General features: G+C 43.3%; 1 protein-coding gene across 1 annotated transcript in view; it reads right to left on the reverse strand.

The window, feature by feature from the left end:
* The window catches only part of EZR (ezrin), a 48,628-nt gene that overhangs the window by 21,732 nt on the left and 10,584 nt on the right, over nucleotides 1-16,312 (reverse strand). Inside the window, 1 exon segment of the mRNA XM_033101640.1 lies at nucleotides 3,634-3,727. Coding sequence (XP_032957531.1) covers nucleotides 3,634-3,727 — 94 coding nt within the window.

Here is a 16,312-nt window from a genome sequence, read left to right on the forward strand (position 1 = left end):
GCTGACGGACCTTCCCCACCCCTGCCAGACCCTTGCTGACTTTCAGGGTCACAGCTCAGATTCCTCGTCTCCATCGCCTAGGATGTGGCCAGCCCCCTTCACGGAGCACATCAAAGACTCGGAAACCATGCCATGGTCAGAATCCAGGACCTTCATGCTGTCGATCCCTGGCGCCCTGATATGCCACATGTCTTTGTGGTGTGACTCTTCCATCGCTTTCCATGATGACTGTCCTCAATGTTTCAAAGCTCTACTTCTCCCCTATGGTTTCCCCAAAACGACACAATAGAATCAAACAACCTTCCTTTTTGCAGCCCATTCTAAATCCAACCGGTACGTCCCCCCCTAAAGGGAAACCCAACATTCCTAGAAAAACGCACCTCTTCGTTCCCTCCAATGTCCTCAGCTTAACCTGAAGCCGATCCTCACCAGGGAGGCAGAATCTGAGCGGGTGTTGGTCTATTCCTTTCCCTCTGCTTCAGTGGGGTTTAAGTGGCAGGTTTTGGAAAGGAAAACGGGCAGGATGTGTCTACTTCATTCAATCTCAAACAACAGCCGGAAAATACTTTCTGATGATGGAAACAATGGCACACAGAGTCACATGGCAGAACTCCTTCCTCGGCACCTCAAAAACTTCAGCGATGGAAAAGCACCACCCAGCTCCTCCGGGAACCTGGCTCGTGTGTGGTCACTGGCCTCTGACACGCTCCATCCAGCCAGAACCCTGGACTAGAATCCAGCCACAGATAAAGCAACAGCACTGGGACCAGGGCCAGGGGCCGGTTACTGCAGAAGAAGCTTAACTAACAGCAGGGTAGAGACAAGGGGTTCGACTAACCTACAACCTATTCCTTTTAAGGACCATATTTTAGTGACTGGCAGTTGGCCCATGAATGAGCTTCCCAGACCTAGAAGGGATTCAAATGGAACAACAGAGAAAAGACAGAATCCTGCTCAGCCCACAGACCCTAAAAGATTAAGGAGAAAACATGCCCAGCTTGGCTGAGGGTTGGGGGCACGGGTCCCAGGGAGCATCCGCTGAGGACTGCCCTCTGCTCACCTGTGCAGATGAAGGAATGAACTTCTCTGCGTCATGTGCCACCTTGGAAGGATAAACAAACGGACTACCAAAAGACAAGTGTGAGTGGGGTTAAGAGGCAGTGGAGCCAGTTGTTTGACCTTAGCTAACTGTGTGACCTTGGACAATTTGCTTGCTCTCTCTGAGCCTCCATTTCCTCATTTACAACATGCAGACCTAGTCATTTTCCAGGTCTGCTCCAACTCCAACGTTCTCAGGTTACATGACATTTTCATGAGGGATACACGAAACTGAAAAAAATTAAACTAACTCTATCAGAGAGCTTTCTGATCAGGTCCCATCACTGCAGGGAGAGGGATGACACAGGGAATCCAGAATCTTTTGTCCACTACTACTTCCCTTTCTCTGGGAGGCTGGCTGAGATTTAGACAGGAAGACGACGGGAATGGTTACAGCGAGACTGGGCCTTGCTTTGTCTTCAGCATATGGACTCAGGGGACTTTGTTTTCTGGCTGGGGAAGAGTAATACAGTGCTCGAAAGGGACGGTTAATGGGAGCCTAATGAGCTTTGGAATTAATTGGATGCAGAGCGTATCAAAACCTGGCATGTTGGCTGGATTTATGTGTTTACATTTTTTAAATAACCTATCTACTGAGTTCAGGGTCCATTTGTGTATATCTGTTAATCCATAGCTCCACTACTGCTGAGCAGCTAATCTAGTACTAGAAAAACACCTGGCTGGAAACCAATGCACACACCAAATAGATACAATTATTCAGCATTTAGGGATATGTGGAGCTCTGTCAACGTGGTACCCTGGACGGAGAAGCTGAGATACTCTCGTGAAGTGTGCAGCTCAGTGCCTAGCACATAAGCATGCAGTTAGAAAAGAGTGTGTGGAAACGAAACACAGGAGGAAGGCACCAAGGCAGGACTCTCTCTCTCCCTCCTCTCTGTCTGTCTCCCCTCCCTCCCTTTCCAAGGCCCCCAAGTAGCAGAAACAAGGGTCTTGTTAGAAACAATGGCACCTGTATCTTTCAGCGTAAGTACTGCCAACTCTTATTTAATCGTCTCTTCACACAACCTCTGAAAAGCAACATGTGAAGGAAATATGGACGGTGGAGACAAGGGAAGCTACATGATTTATACACCAAAATTATAACTGTCCTAAGATACAGCTGCCCATCTCTGCTTTAAATAAAGTGCTCGAGGCAGCATCATTTCCAGACAAGGACTCTCCATGAGCGAGGGACACGGTGACTGCAGGCAGAGCTAATCAGCACCTGGGACTCCAACCCCATCTGTGTTCTAACTGCTGTGCTGCCTGGGGCTCAGCCGGCTCCACTGAACCTACCCTGTGTCCCCGAGGATAAGACCTGGCCGGACCACCAGCTCTAATGGGTCTTTTGGAGCAAAAATTAATATAAGACCCGATTTTATATTATGTAATATAAGACCGGGTCTAATACAATATAATATAATACCGGGTTTTATATTAATTTTTGCTCCAAAAGACGCCTTAGAGCTGATGGTCCGGGTAGGTCTTATTTTTGGGAAAACAGGGTATTTCAGGATTACCTTTTAGGAGAAACCTTTAGAATCTCACCTTAAGTCCAGCCCCACCCAGAACAGTCAACGTCTTTGTCCTTATTGGGTGAGGCAGAGCCAGGAAATGCCCTCAAAACCAGAGCGCAGGGAGAGCCAGGGACAGCTGGAGGTGCGCTACGCCCTGTCACCTGGGCAGTTCTCACAGGTGCTGCTCCCAGGACAGGGCTAGGGCAGGGAGCACCCACCAAGCACAGGGAACTCACCTACAGCTTCTCGATTTGCTAAAATCCCACCTCCCAGCTTTCCCAACCAGCGCCCACTCCCATTTCCAGGTTTGGTGCTAAGTGGCAGGAACACCGGGAAGACAGGTATGGCTCAAGTGACTTGTAGACTCACATCTGGTCCTGCTCCTATCGGCCCTCAGCCCGAGCAGAATTTACTTAGCCCAGAAAGTAGATCTCGTTCTCTCTGAAGCTTGGAACTGTCCCATGAAGAACTATCCCAGCCTTCACGGCGAGTCCATGTTCTTATTAAAACGCTGTGCATTCATCTTCAGGTTGCAAGAAGAAATCCACAGGAGCAGGAATGTGCTCCATGCTGCCCAGCTCAGGGACAAGTGTCTGCTGCCACCTGAGCGAGCGCACAGCTGGAGAAAGAGCCAGGGAGAGGCGGAGCCCAGATCTCGTGGCCTGTTCCCTCGGGCAGCATCGGACCCCCACTGCATTCCAGCCCGCAGAGCAGATAGCAAGAAAAAGCCAGGGTGACCATGAAGACCCCCCCCGGGGTGGGTAGGCAGTCCGAGCTTTGGATGCGACTTTGTGCTGATGGAGACTTTAGAGCATCCCCTGATTTCCCCCTCAGGGGGCGGTGAACATGGGCCAGCCCTGGAGTGTTCACACAATTGAACCCCAATGGCAGGGAAAAATGGTCTGCTCTACAAAGAAAAGCAGGCAGCAAACCAAGGAATATGCTTACTTAGCAAACAAAATGAGTCGGATGTTGCAAACGTTTTTTTCTAAATGGCAATTCTCACTCGCAAGTTCACAGAGACCAACCTGATCAAAAAGCTGTTTTCCTGTGGTGTTCGGCTGGATGGCGAACTCCAGCTCCGCGTCCATGGTGGTGACTCGGACATTGATCTGGAAGACGGAAGAAAACAAATTCCACTTAACTGAGTGTCCTTTTCGCTTCAGAATCCGTGACTTCCACATAAGCTCCCGACTACCGGGCAGTATGGCAAGAGTATGTTCCTCTGCAACGTCCACTGTCACGCGGGTCACCACACACCCCCGCTGACAATGAGGCAGCTGATGAGACAGCACGTGCACACAGTCTGGATTCAAATGTACGCCCTCTTTCTTTAGTGAAGCACATTCACACTTAGGTCTAAGCTTTGGTAACTGTTGGCGTGTTTTCCACACACCATCTCGTGCTGACCCTTACAAGAGCCAAGTGACCAGTGGGGAGGCAAGCCTGCCCCGAGAACTCAGACCAAGGCCGTCAGAGAAAGGAAGAGAGAAGGATCTATAGACCAGAATGTTTGCGGCAACATTAGAAACCATCTAAATGGTGAAGAGGAAAATGGTTCAATGGCTGGATACATCAAAGAGGACAGAATAGCACACAGTGATTTGAAATGGTAATTATGAAGATAGTAGAAACATGGAAAATTGCTTCAAATTAAAAATGACAAGCAAAATGGTATGTACCCTATCAATGCAAATATGTGAGATCCATCTGGACAAAAGATGATCTTAAAATGCAAAAATGGAAGAATTATTAGGATGGTAAGATCACAGAGAATTGAAGTGGTGGTGATGGGAAGGCCTTAAAAAATATGTCTCTACTGTTGGAACATAGCTGTTTTAAAAAATTGTATTTTGAGGTAGTTTTCAAATTTTCAGTAGAGAAAACCAAGATTTACTACCATATGAGAGCCACACAAATCGCCTTTCTATCACTGTCCCAAAGGAAAATATTAAGAAATGCCTGCTTCTCCCCATTTTATAACAAGTGAAGTAGACAGATGGCTGGAGAGACCCGTCCTGAGTGCTCCTAACACAGACGCTAATGTAACAAAGGCAGATGAACGGCACTGATACTTAGCCACAGAGGTCTAAGTATCCAGCCAGGGCACGGCACACACGCATTCACGACAGCATGTCTTAGCTCTGACTTCAGGAACAAAATCAGTCTTTGCAAATCAACACTCAAGGCTCAGACACACACCCAGTACGTCTTAAAGGTTCTCTGACGGATATTAGGGCATAGAGAAGGGAGGCATAATTTTCCGGAGTCAAAAAAGTTTCCCCTCCAATCTCTACAAATTAAAAAACTAAAGGTTGCTGAGAAGCAAGACTGGGCATACTTTAAATTCTTCAATTATTTTAAAATATAAAAATCTAAGTTTCTTTCTTTTCCTGTTGGCAATATTTTAAATCACAAAATAGCTGTTATGAAGCTTAAAGCAAGTATCTCTGTTAACTATGGTTACGAGGGCACATATTAGAGATGTGAAAAGCAGCCCCACAGTTGAATATTCCAGTAACAACGCAGCTCTAAATCACTGACAAATAAGGCCACAATGAGTATCACACTCAAAACTAAGCAAGGGGTGGCTGGTTAGCTCAGAGCGAGGCGCTCTTAACACCAAGGTTGCCAGTTCAAACCCACATGGACCATTGTGAGCTGCGCCCTCCACAACTAGATTGAAATAACTACTTGAGTTGGAGCTGATGGGTCCTGGAAAAACACACTTAAAATAAAGTTAAAACAACAAACAAAAAATACAACAAACCTAAAGCGGGGGTGGGAGGGGCGCAGCTAACAAATACAGGACCTCAGATATGCTTTTCTTTCTCTATTCCTTACTGATTCAGAAACTGAAACACCAAGTAATGCACCAAATGCCACTAACCTGGTGACAAGTACAAAATACCAGAATCCATGTATAGATTTCAGACTCTAAATTTCAAACCTTGATCACTTCTAAATTTGAGACAGTGAGAAAAATGTCACCTCCTGAAATCAAAGCTAATAATTAACGTTAAAAGGTGACCATCACACCATTTTTGCAAACTGATTAACGGAAATTTAGAAAATAACTACTTTAAGATTCGTATTTGACTCAAAGTTCACACAACTCTTTGAAAAAGCAAATAATCAGTAAAAACTTTCCTGAGCTTGGACATAAGCCAGTAAGTAATATATAGAAAGTGAACTTCTTAAAAATTACACGTATCGTAGTGAGGTCTGCACAGCCTGTATAAACTATACCTCCCATCACAAGGACTGAATCTGACCACCCGCAGTTCCAACACAAGCCATTTTGCTACGATTTTTGTTGGTCTGGCCTTTCCAGAACTTTTCATGTGCTCCAACAACCAAGGGCAATCTGAAGTCTGGTACATAACCTCAAACAAAGATGGCAAGGCTCAAGATCAGTGAATTCTTCCGCCATTGCAGTAACAAGTACTAAGATTGGGAGAGGCAACAGGAAGCAAAGAGTTCGGTCCACAGGCCCTGTCAAAAGCAGTAATTCCCAGTTTTGATTTTGGGACACATCAGAATATTTATTTTCAGAAACCCCTCTAAAATCACGAAATTAAGTTAATTTTAATCAATATGTATATACTCATATATAGTGCATGTTCTACAATCTTTTTTCTGATATTAACTGTCAAATATACATTACTCTGGATATTGATTTTCTGACAAACATATCTATATATATATTTTAAATCTCAACATATTCCTACTTTTAAGATACTTGTTTAATTTATATAAAGTCATCTCATTCCATGGGAAATAACCCTTGTTTTTCCATTTTCTTTTCCACATCTGCTTTAAATTGTCTATCATTTATATACGTCTGTATTTATTTCTGCACATCAGGGTTCTTCTTAGTGGTTTTCTGTATCCAGAAACTCTTGCACTATTCTGGTCATACATTAAGTATGTGTTTTGCTGTGGAAGGTTTGTTTGGTACCAGGCTGGATCCCAGAAAAGTTACATTGCTTAACTTTTAGGTTGGTGCCAAAGTAATTGCAGTCTTTTGCATTTATTTTTAACCTTGTAAACCGCAATTACTTTTGCACCAACCTAATAAATATCTTGTTCCCAGTACTTTTTTATTGCTTGATTTCCAGCTTAACTTTAATCCGTATATGTGTATATCAGGTAAGTGCATGCTGTACTACAATCTTGATACAGAGGTTGAGAAGGGAGAGCTCATGAAAGGTACACACGTGCGTGAACGGCATATTAATGACCAATGGACAAAGGGAGTGTGTATGTCACCTGAATAGTCACTACCCTCCCAGTTTGTCACCGGAGGCGCCACTGGCATTCATTCATTCTGCAGGATTAGCTCAAGTGCCGCACAATGTTTAGCATCCCTGAGCCCACCTCCTTACCACAGGTGTCTCCATCATGGGGCCTCCAACAGCAGCCCCCCCCACACTGCCAAATGCTCTCTGGCAGAAAGGGGAGGCCCCTCCCCAGATGAAGGACCAGGCTGGCGCTGCCTTAACCAAGAGAATGGTCCACAGTCCCATGTTTAAAAAGACTATTAAAATCATTTTCAATTTTATGGATGTTTCATGTGCTGAGAAACAGCATAAACTTTTACCCAAGTTTAAAATGAAATATTTAGGGGTGGCTGGATGGCTCAGTTGGTTAGAGCGTGAGTTCTGAACAACAGGGTTGCTGGTTCAATTCCCGCATGGGCCAGTGAGCTGCACCCTCCACAAGATTGAAGGACAATGATGGAGCTGATGGGCCCTGGAGAAACACACTGTTCCCCAATATTCCCCAATAAAATTTATTTAAAAAAAAATAAAATGAAACATTTACCCAGATGACAGGACCATTTATACATGTTTTGGTCTACTTATCCAGGGGCTTTAAAAGAAATCGGGCTTCAGCAATTAAAGAAACATACCTAAATCCCAACTCTCGTTTTTAGGACCTTTGTTGTCAGCTTCCCGTGGTAAACAAATGTTTTCAGTGAACCCCAGCACTTGGATGAAAGCTGGGACTCGTAGGGCAACGATGCCACGGGAACAAAGAGGGATTATACGGTTACGCACAATAAATGTGAGGAAGGTCCCACAAAAAGCCGGAGGCCCATGGGCTGAAACACACCACCACACACACCCAGACCACGTGCACAGACTGGAGAAAAGAACGTACGCTTTGCAGTTTTTATCGTCTTGGTATTTCCCCCTAACTACACACTTTTATCAAAGGCAGTATTTGCTGAAGGCAGCAAAATCCCATACTGACGTGTGGCAGAGGTATGTGTACAGAGGATGCAGTTAGTCATTTCAAATGTACACCCCAAAAGCAGTGTTACACACACACAAAGAACCGCGTATGTGGTTGAAGGTGTAGATAACAATTCATGCCTCCCTTCCAAATGCTCCTCTATTTGAAGCTAAGACACAAAGCCATAGTGCGAGTTCTAAAACGTTAGAACACATAAGGAACAGATATAATCAGACTGCACTATTTATAATGGGATTTCATAAATACATTTAGATATGGTAGTTAAGTCAGCACTCTACTGATTAAAAACGAGGTCCTTCTATAGCTACATGCTATGTCAGAATTTCAGAGTAAGATGGCGTATTTTAGGCACAAGTCAGGAAAACTCAGTACTGAAGATGCCTCAACCCCTCAAGGAAAATGAGGTTCTGATGACCACATGTGTGTTTTTCACACTGACCATATTTAGCAGAAAAATCTTTTTTGCCCCACATACCGTGTGTTTCCCCAAAAATAAGACCTAGCCAGAAAATCAGCTCTAATGCATCTTTTGGAGCAAAAATTAATATAAGACCTGGTCTATATTATATATTATTGTATTAATTGTATTGTATTACATATTATAATTATATACATTATACATATTATATTACGTATTATATACAAAAATTGTATTTGCTGTTCTCATTAGGGGGTAGCTCAGCTCAACACTACCACACTGCATGCAGCTGGTGGGCACCTTCCATCCTCTGAGGCTCCTCACTCTACAAACCCCAATCAGATGCCTCCTGGGGTCACTGTGGACAGGGGAGTCAACCCTCTCCAGCCCTCGAGCCACTTAGTACGTGGATATGGGCCTCACACAGCTGTCACACACAGGGTTGGGACTAACCGTTAGACTCCCTGGAGCAGCTTTTCAAACACTTGAGTTTCTGGGCCATGGCCCAACAACCTGTGTTTTTCAAAGCCACTCAAGTGATTTTGAGGACCAGCTGAATTCACAGCTCACTGAATAGCGAGCGAGCAAGAGCACTGACAGCCAGGGGAGGCCTGAGATCCAGACTTGGCCCTGTGACCTACTGGGCACCTCAAGCTGATGACTCCCCTCCCTGGGCCTCAGCCCCCTTCTCTGTACAAAGGTCTGGACTAGGTGCCCTTTCCAGCTCTGAAACGTTATAGGTCTCAAGTCCGGAGGGGCAAGGTGAGATGATCAGAGCAAGAGCTGACTCCTTCCTAGAGGGATGCACGCAGATGGGACTGGCAGGGCCACGAGAAAGAAAATAACTAACTATGGAATACTATTACATGCTGGCCAGGAGATTGTTTGCACAGACAAAAGATCACACCTGTTTTCACATTTCCTGGACGGGAGAGTGCAGCTCTCCTGCAGGACACACAGTAATACAGGTTTTATTGCTCCAATGCAATCAGCACCTCTCTCCAATAAAAAAATAGAATCAAAGGCATTAAACCCCAATCTTCTAAAAATAAGCTCAGTAACAATTCACCCACTAAATGGAATCAGTCTGTTGTCCCCTCTGCTCATTCCCTCAAGTAGCTGAGTAGTTGTGAGCACACACAGGCCTGATCGAATAGCGGTGGCCAGGGTCCCCTGCCCCAAGGGGCCCCCAGTCTGAAGGTGACTTTCCCACTCACTTGTAAAATGCAGTTCGTAATTGGAAAAATTCTATCTACAGGGGATCTTCCAACTTTAACATTCTGTAACTTAAAAATGATTTCAGTGCCTTCTGATCCAAGTCAGTGGCTGCCTAGTGCTCTGCACAACTACCTGAATGTAAAGGGAGAGTGACAGATGACTCACGCACGGCAGGGAGGGGGCACAGGGGTGCAAGGTATGATCCAAAACTACGGCGAATGTTTAGATTAAAAAGTATATTACAGTAAAAGACACATTGCCATTAATCCCCCCTCACTTCGAACACACTTATCCCATCGTTCTTGCCACTTTCTGAAGCAGTTCTGGAAGTCCTCTTTTGTGTCTTTAGTTGCACTGTTGCACGATGTCCCGAATCGATTCAAAACGTTTGCTTTTCACGGTCATTTTGACCTTGGGGAAGAGCCAGAAGTCGCATGGTGCCAGACCCAGTGAATAAAGTGGATGAGGACACACCGTAATGTTTTTGATAGAAAGTGCCGTATCAGAAGCGATGTGTGACATGGAGCCTTTCCTGTTTTGATCACAAAATACAGTGAATGCTGCTGCCAAGTGCCATCCAACGGAAAGGCAGGGATCTTCAATATGGGAAGCGGCATGTCGAACCTTAGTAACAGTGTGTGACAAGTTTCAACTTGTTCAGTGTAGTCAGTTGGGTGTGAGCTACGGTTGAGAGAAGCAGGGTTTTAAAGTGTGCCGTAAATCATCCTCCATCATGACAACACATCACTTCTGGCACGGCAATTTCTGTCAAATAAAAACATTATGGTATGCCTTCGTCTACCTTATTCACCACATCTGGCACCGTGTGACTTCTGGCTCTTCCCCAAAGTCAAAATGTTTCAGGACATCGACGCAACTAAAGACACTCAGGAAAAGAGGACTTCCAGAACTGCTTCAGAAAGTGGCAAGAACGATGGGATAAGTGTGTTCGAAGGGAGGGTGAGTATTTTGAAGGGGATTAAGGGCAATGTGTCTTTTACTGTAATAAATTTGTTTTTATTTAAACACTCACCTTATTGTTTCATCATGCCTGCCTCCCATTTTGAGGTCACAGAAGTTAAGGTTCCCTGTTTCTTTTTTCTTTAACTGAAAGGCTTTTGAGTCTTTGCTGTGTTAATGCAAACTGTAAAATCCCAGGATGGGGCCAGTCTAAGCTTCCCAGATTGTTCTGCCCACAGAGGTTTCTTTGCCACGGGATATCCCAAAGGACCAGTATTTTTCAGAATACACTTTGGAAAACATTTTTTTAGTCTACCCAGGTTAATTTTATCAAAATAGTATATTTAAAATGCCTCCTAAGAGCTTGAGAAACGTAAAAAAAGTCATTCAGTTAACAATGAAATATTATATCTTACTTCTAATCCACATTGACTGAATTTTTGCTGCCAAATTATCTCCATTATTTCCCTCATTTTAGTAAATAAATAAATATTTGTCAGTATTTCCTTTGGGAAGTGTCCATTTCCTCCTGAAACACTCATGTAAACTTGGTTTAAGATTATATCTCCAATCACACTTTTTACAGAATAAATTCAAACTATACTAAAGACCAAGACAGTAGGGAAAAAATTCAAGACCAATTCCTCCCAAACTTCACAGACGAGCAACCGTGTACATCTTTAGACAAAGCGACCAGGCTTCATTTTAGTAGCCAGAACACTGCAGGGGGGAAAGTCTGCAGTAATTTTCCGATGTACTCACTCGAGAATCAGGAAAACCATTTGAAATAGAAATTCCAATGGTAACATTTGAACGTTGGAATTTCAGTCAGTGGATTCGTGATAACAGATTAATCCCTATATCATCACACCTGCATTTACTCAAAAATTAGTCCGAGTCGACTATCCAAGCACCACCGAGATTACATTGAGAGCTTGACCTTTCTTAATCATTTCAAATGTCAACGCTGTTTTCCAACATTCCAGCCCTCTTCCGAAGGTGCCACTTCAGCAACTTCTAACAGTTTTCAAATATTTGGATAAGACCTTTCGAGTACTTAGAAAAGCTCTGATAGGAAGTAGATACAGTAAACTTTCTCCCACAAAAGAGGGAAGAAAAGCAGGGGAGTACGGCAAGGAGAACTTCTCACAACTGATAATAAATGAATTATAAAAGCTTTTTCAGATGCTAGTTTGGTTCCCTTAATGGAAAAATTATAGACACAATACTGTATTTTGGTTTTCATGTTGAGTCATTACGTACTCCCTTTTTATAACAGCTTTGTTGAAATATAATTTGCAACCATAAAATCTGCCCATTTGAAATGTGCAATTCAGTGTTTTTTAGCATATTTACAGTCATGCAACCAATACCACTATGTAATTTTAGAACATTTCTTCATCCCAAAAAGAAACCCCAGGCCCATGTTCCCCCCTTCTACCCTACCCTGGCAACCACAAATCTACTTTCTATTCTGGACTTTTCATATAAACAGAATCATATAACATGTGGTCTTTTGTGACTTGCTGCTGTCACTTAGCATGTTTTAAAGATTAATATCAGCACTTCATTCCTTTTTCATTGCCAAATAATATTCTGGATGTATCACTTTTATCTACGGACCACTTTTGAACTAGACTATGGTCAATTTGGTATTCAAATTAATAAGGATAAAATAATTTTAGGCGGAAACAAGGATGAAAGAAAATAAAAATTTAAAAATTAAAATTCAATTGAAGTTTACTGTGTTTAAGTTGTAAATGAAAAAACTACTCTATGTGCTCAGGAAGAAGGCACCAGCTGCCAAACAAACTAAAGCGAACACAGCAGAAAACACGACTCCAACACACCCACGCCTGCTCCATGCTCTCCTGAAGCCAGAAGTAATTTTAGCCGTCATGAATTCTAGACGGACGACTTCTTCACTGCAGAGGAGGAAACGGCACTGGGGAGCAGAGGTGAGTGCCCAGGCTCTTGTTCAGCGTTCTCCCAAGCAAAGTGTGTTCTTTCCTTAAGTTTTAAGCAGGGACTGAGCCTTCTTTTATACATTTAACTGTGATGGTGCCAAGAATGCCAATTCTGGCCCTCAATTTAAATACCAAAAAAACACCAAATATTTAACTGATCGCTGCCTATATATTTTCCGTTTCCCTGGATTAATTTACATGCCTCCGGAGCCCTGTTCACTGCTGCACAAGGAAACAATCCCAGCCAGGTTTTCTGAAGACTGGTGTCCCTGGGTAATCACTCAGGAAATACGGTCAGCCACACCTTATATGCCATTCCCTGGGCCCTCAGTGCTCTTCTAAGGCAGTGGTTTTCTAACTTGAACAAGCAAAATCATCACATGGAGAGCTTGCAGAAACAGTTTCCCGGGGCCGATTTGGATTCAGGAGGTTGGAATGGGGCCCCCATCAAGCCACAGCTCCCCTCAGGACAGCCACTGCTCTCGGGGAAAGAGGCAGCATCCTGAACAGGCAAAAGCCCCCAACTCCTTTTGGCAAGATGACTGTATTTACTGCTACTCTTTATACTCCATTAGGTGAAAACCCTTTCGCTACAGTGTCATTCATTAGTACTGGAGTACAGCCTCAACTCCCAGAGGCGGGTTTTTCTTAATGAAACTCTGGGCCCGTGTCAGCAGCCTCTCTGGGTCCTGGTCTCCTTATCTTTGAGAGAGGTGAACATCAGTATCTAGGAACAATACTCCAACTCATTAAATCATATTAGCTATGACACACCGTGGCCACTTTTCACAAACACTGGCTAACAAATAACCAACCTCTGTAAAACCTCACCAACAACCTAGCAAACCTTAATCACCTTGGTGTAGAAATGCAGACAGCTGACTTCAGCCAAGGAAGGCAATCGTGGAAAGCCCCAAGGCAAGTGGGTGTTCTGTGGTTTAGCTCTTCTCCCTCCACATCACCAACGTTTTTAGGGGGTTACAGCAATGGCTACTATTTAATGATAACTTTGTTTCTATGACATAGAATGAATGTTTGTCTTCGTGAAATGTGCAGTGCTGCTCCCAGTGACACTGTTTATATAAATGACATTACATAAAAGCAGTTGCCTTTGACAATCCAATGACCATATTTTACATTGTTAGAGTGTCTAATAAGCATATAGTCATACGTATCCACCTTTTATACAAGAAAGGCGGTCCACAAACCACCCTGTTGTATATACACAATTCTTTGAAGGATAGAGACGCCAAAATAAAAACCAGTACGTCACTCTGGGAAGGTATTTAACAAAATATCAAAACATTATTGTACAGACAGAAGACAAGTAAAATAGAAATGGAGTCCTTAAAACACAATTTGTCATTACATGGAGCCAAGTCCATGTTAACACGATACTGCACTGGCAAAGACACGAGATGCACTCATCCGTCAGCATCTGGGAGGCCGCGGTCCTTCTCTCAAAGGTTCCCACCACAAGCAGTGGTCACATATCATCATGTGCCCAAAGCAGACTGGGCTCCAAGTGAGACAAGCCAGGGATACATGTTTAACCTCTAGTTCTTCACACCAGACTTCCTGAGGTTTACTGACCTTTCGAAAAGGTGAAAATAACAGTATAAAGATTCTTACTAATAAATTAGCCGTACAGCAAATCTGTAAACTAATGGATAATGACTTATAAAATTACTAGTCCTTTCTTTCAAGCTCCTTTGTATCTTAAGTTTAAATTATACCCAATCACATAATTTTATATATTGTCTTCTCTTTCAAGGTAAAGAAGAAATTGAGAGTGAAGATGCAGCAACTGGCTGGTCAGGCTTAGGAAAATTTTCAGATGCCAAAGAAAACTTGTCATCTAGACCCACAAATCTTGTAAAAAGTCTGTGGAGTTAAATATAACAAAAATTGTCAGGCAATTCAGGAAAAATTCCATGAATCATTTTGTCCATAGCACAACAAACCAATAAAGACAGGTGGGTAGAAAACTCACATTCTGATAAAGTTTTCATGTAATTATGTAATAGTAGGATGATCGTCTAGTCTTTTATTGCCCAGTAATGGGAATAATAAAAGCATCAAATGTGAAAGCTGACAAGAGTCCACTTCTGACAACTCCTGGGAGGTCAAAGTGCTGCTGGCCCATAGGTTCGCAGCTGTTCCTAGAACTTTCCTAGAAATCACGAATGGGCGGTCACGCTATTTCCCAGCATAAGAAGCCCTGAAAGTCACGAGGACTGGGTGCTGCCAGTGTGAGCTGCTCTCTGGTCCCCTGGCGCCCACCAGAGCCTCACATAACCACCCCTATGATGGACAGGACAATTCAGGCTAGGATACAGGTGGACTGTTGCTGACAGTTAATGGAATGACTCTAAATGCCCTGGCGGTAGTAGCACCATCTATGAAGACACAAAATTAACCCCCCACCACCTAGCGCCTCAGGCTGTCATTATCCTTCTGGACTAAAACAGTCCTGCCTGCCCTCCCATTCCTTCTAGATGGAGGTGTAAAAAGGCAGTCATTGGGGAGTGTTTGACTAAGATGCTAACTACTAATGAAAAGCAAGCTCCGAACTACAGAGTTCAACGTCAGATGAGTCAACTGAACTCTTATAAACCAAGCAGTTGTTAGTTTCCCCGTTCAGTTTAAGCCTGGTCCTTCTGTATTTGGTTTTAGGAAATGTGAGCATAAACCCTAACTTGGAGGAACGGGGGCAGGTGTGCCAGGCCCTCCTCAGCCCCGTATCCCAAGAGGGACACTGACGTCATTTAACAGAGAATTCAATATCACTTCAAGGAATTTTGACAGTAACTTTATCACGAAAATTAACTACACACCCCTCACCTTCTTTTCTAAACTGCTCTCCTCCACCACCTTTAGGCTAAGCTTACAACTCAAAAGCTAAATTCTCAATATGCAGTAGATAACAACACGGCAGTATGTGAACATGAAAGCTGGGGCTTGGAACTTCCAAGGAACATTTCCTTCAGGTATGTTATGTTACGTTTTATGGATAGAGAGGCCAAAATAAAAATGTAACATTACGTTCCATTTTATATCATTTTTATGTTATCTAAATGGATGTAAGTAGAACAATTAAAATACTGACAAGGTGTAACTATTTTCTAAGGTGAGTAAATGGATTTGGTGGCTTGGTGAGAGGTGTAAAGTTACCCTAGTCTGACTACCTTCTTTTAAAGACTGAGGAAACTGAGGCCCAGAAAGGTCTACATAACTTTCTCAACTTCTGGTAATCAGCTCCTAAGAATATTTATACTTGGATAGCTCTTAAATGTTATTTCTCAAGTTGTATCTTTCAATATAATCAATGGTTTTAAACTTTTGAAGTTTAAATTTCCGAATTCCAAGGTGAAAAATTACATAAAATTATGTATAAGAAGGAAGTGCCCAGATCAACTAACATATATCCCAGAATTTCAAGAGCATGTAATGAAATCCCAAGTCTTTCTAAATAGCTCTTTTTGCCTCTTAAAGTAAGCCACTTCCTGCCCCCAAGACCCACTTCCTGTTAGCCTCCTCTGCTTCACAATACAAAAAAGCACAATACAAAAAGCGGACAAAGCAGCCCTGTTTGTACTCATTACAACCGGAGAAAATCACGACCTTAGAGCTAGAAGGGAACTTTATGAACAGTCACATTAAAAAGAGGGTCAGTTCCCTCGACTAGAAAACCGGATTGGGAACACTTTGTACTGAGCCCTCCGCACGGATCATGGACGCTTTTGGAAGGAGGAAACTGAGGCACTAAGAAACTGCTTCCGAGTGTCTGACAAATAAAAGGATCAGCACTCTCGGCACCCAAGTGCCAAGTCTGTGCTGCGGAGTAACACTGGTAGGCATTTTCTTATCTA

The sequence above is a fragment of the Rhinolophus ferrumequinum genome, chromosome 3 (genome assembly GCF_004115265.2).
Source record: "Rhinolophus ferrumequinum isolate MPI-CBG mRhiFer1 chromosome 3, mRhiFer1_v1.p, whole genome shotgun sequence".
In the NCBI taxonomy this organism is placed as follows: domain Eukaryota; kingdom Metazoa; phylum Chordata; class Mammalia; order Chiroptera; family Rhinolophidae; genus Rhinolophus; species Rhinolophus ferrumequinum.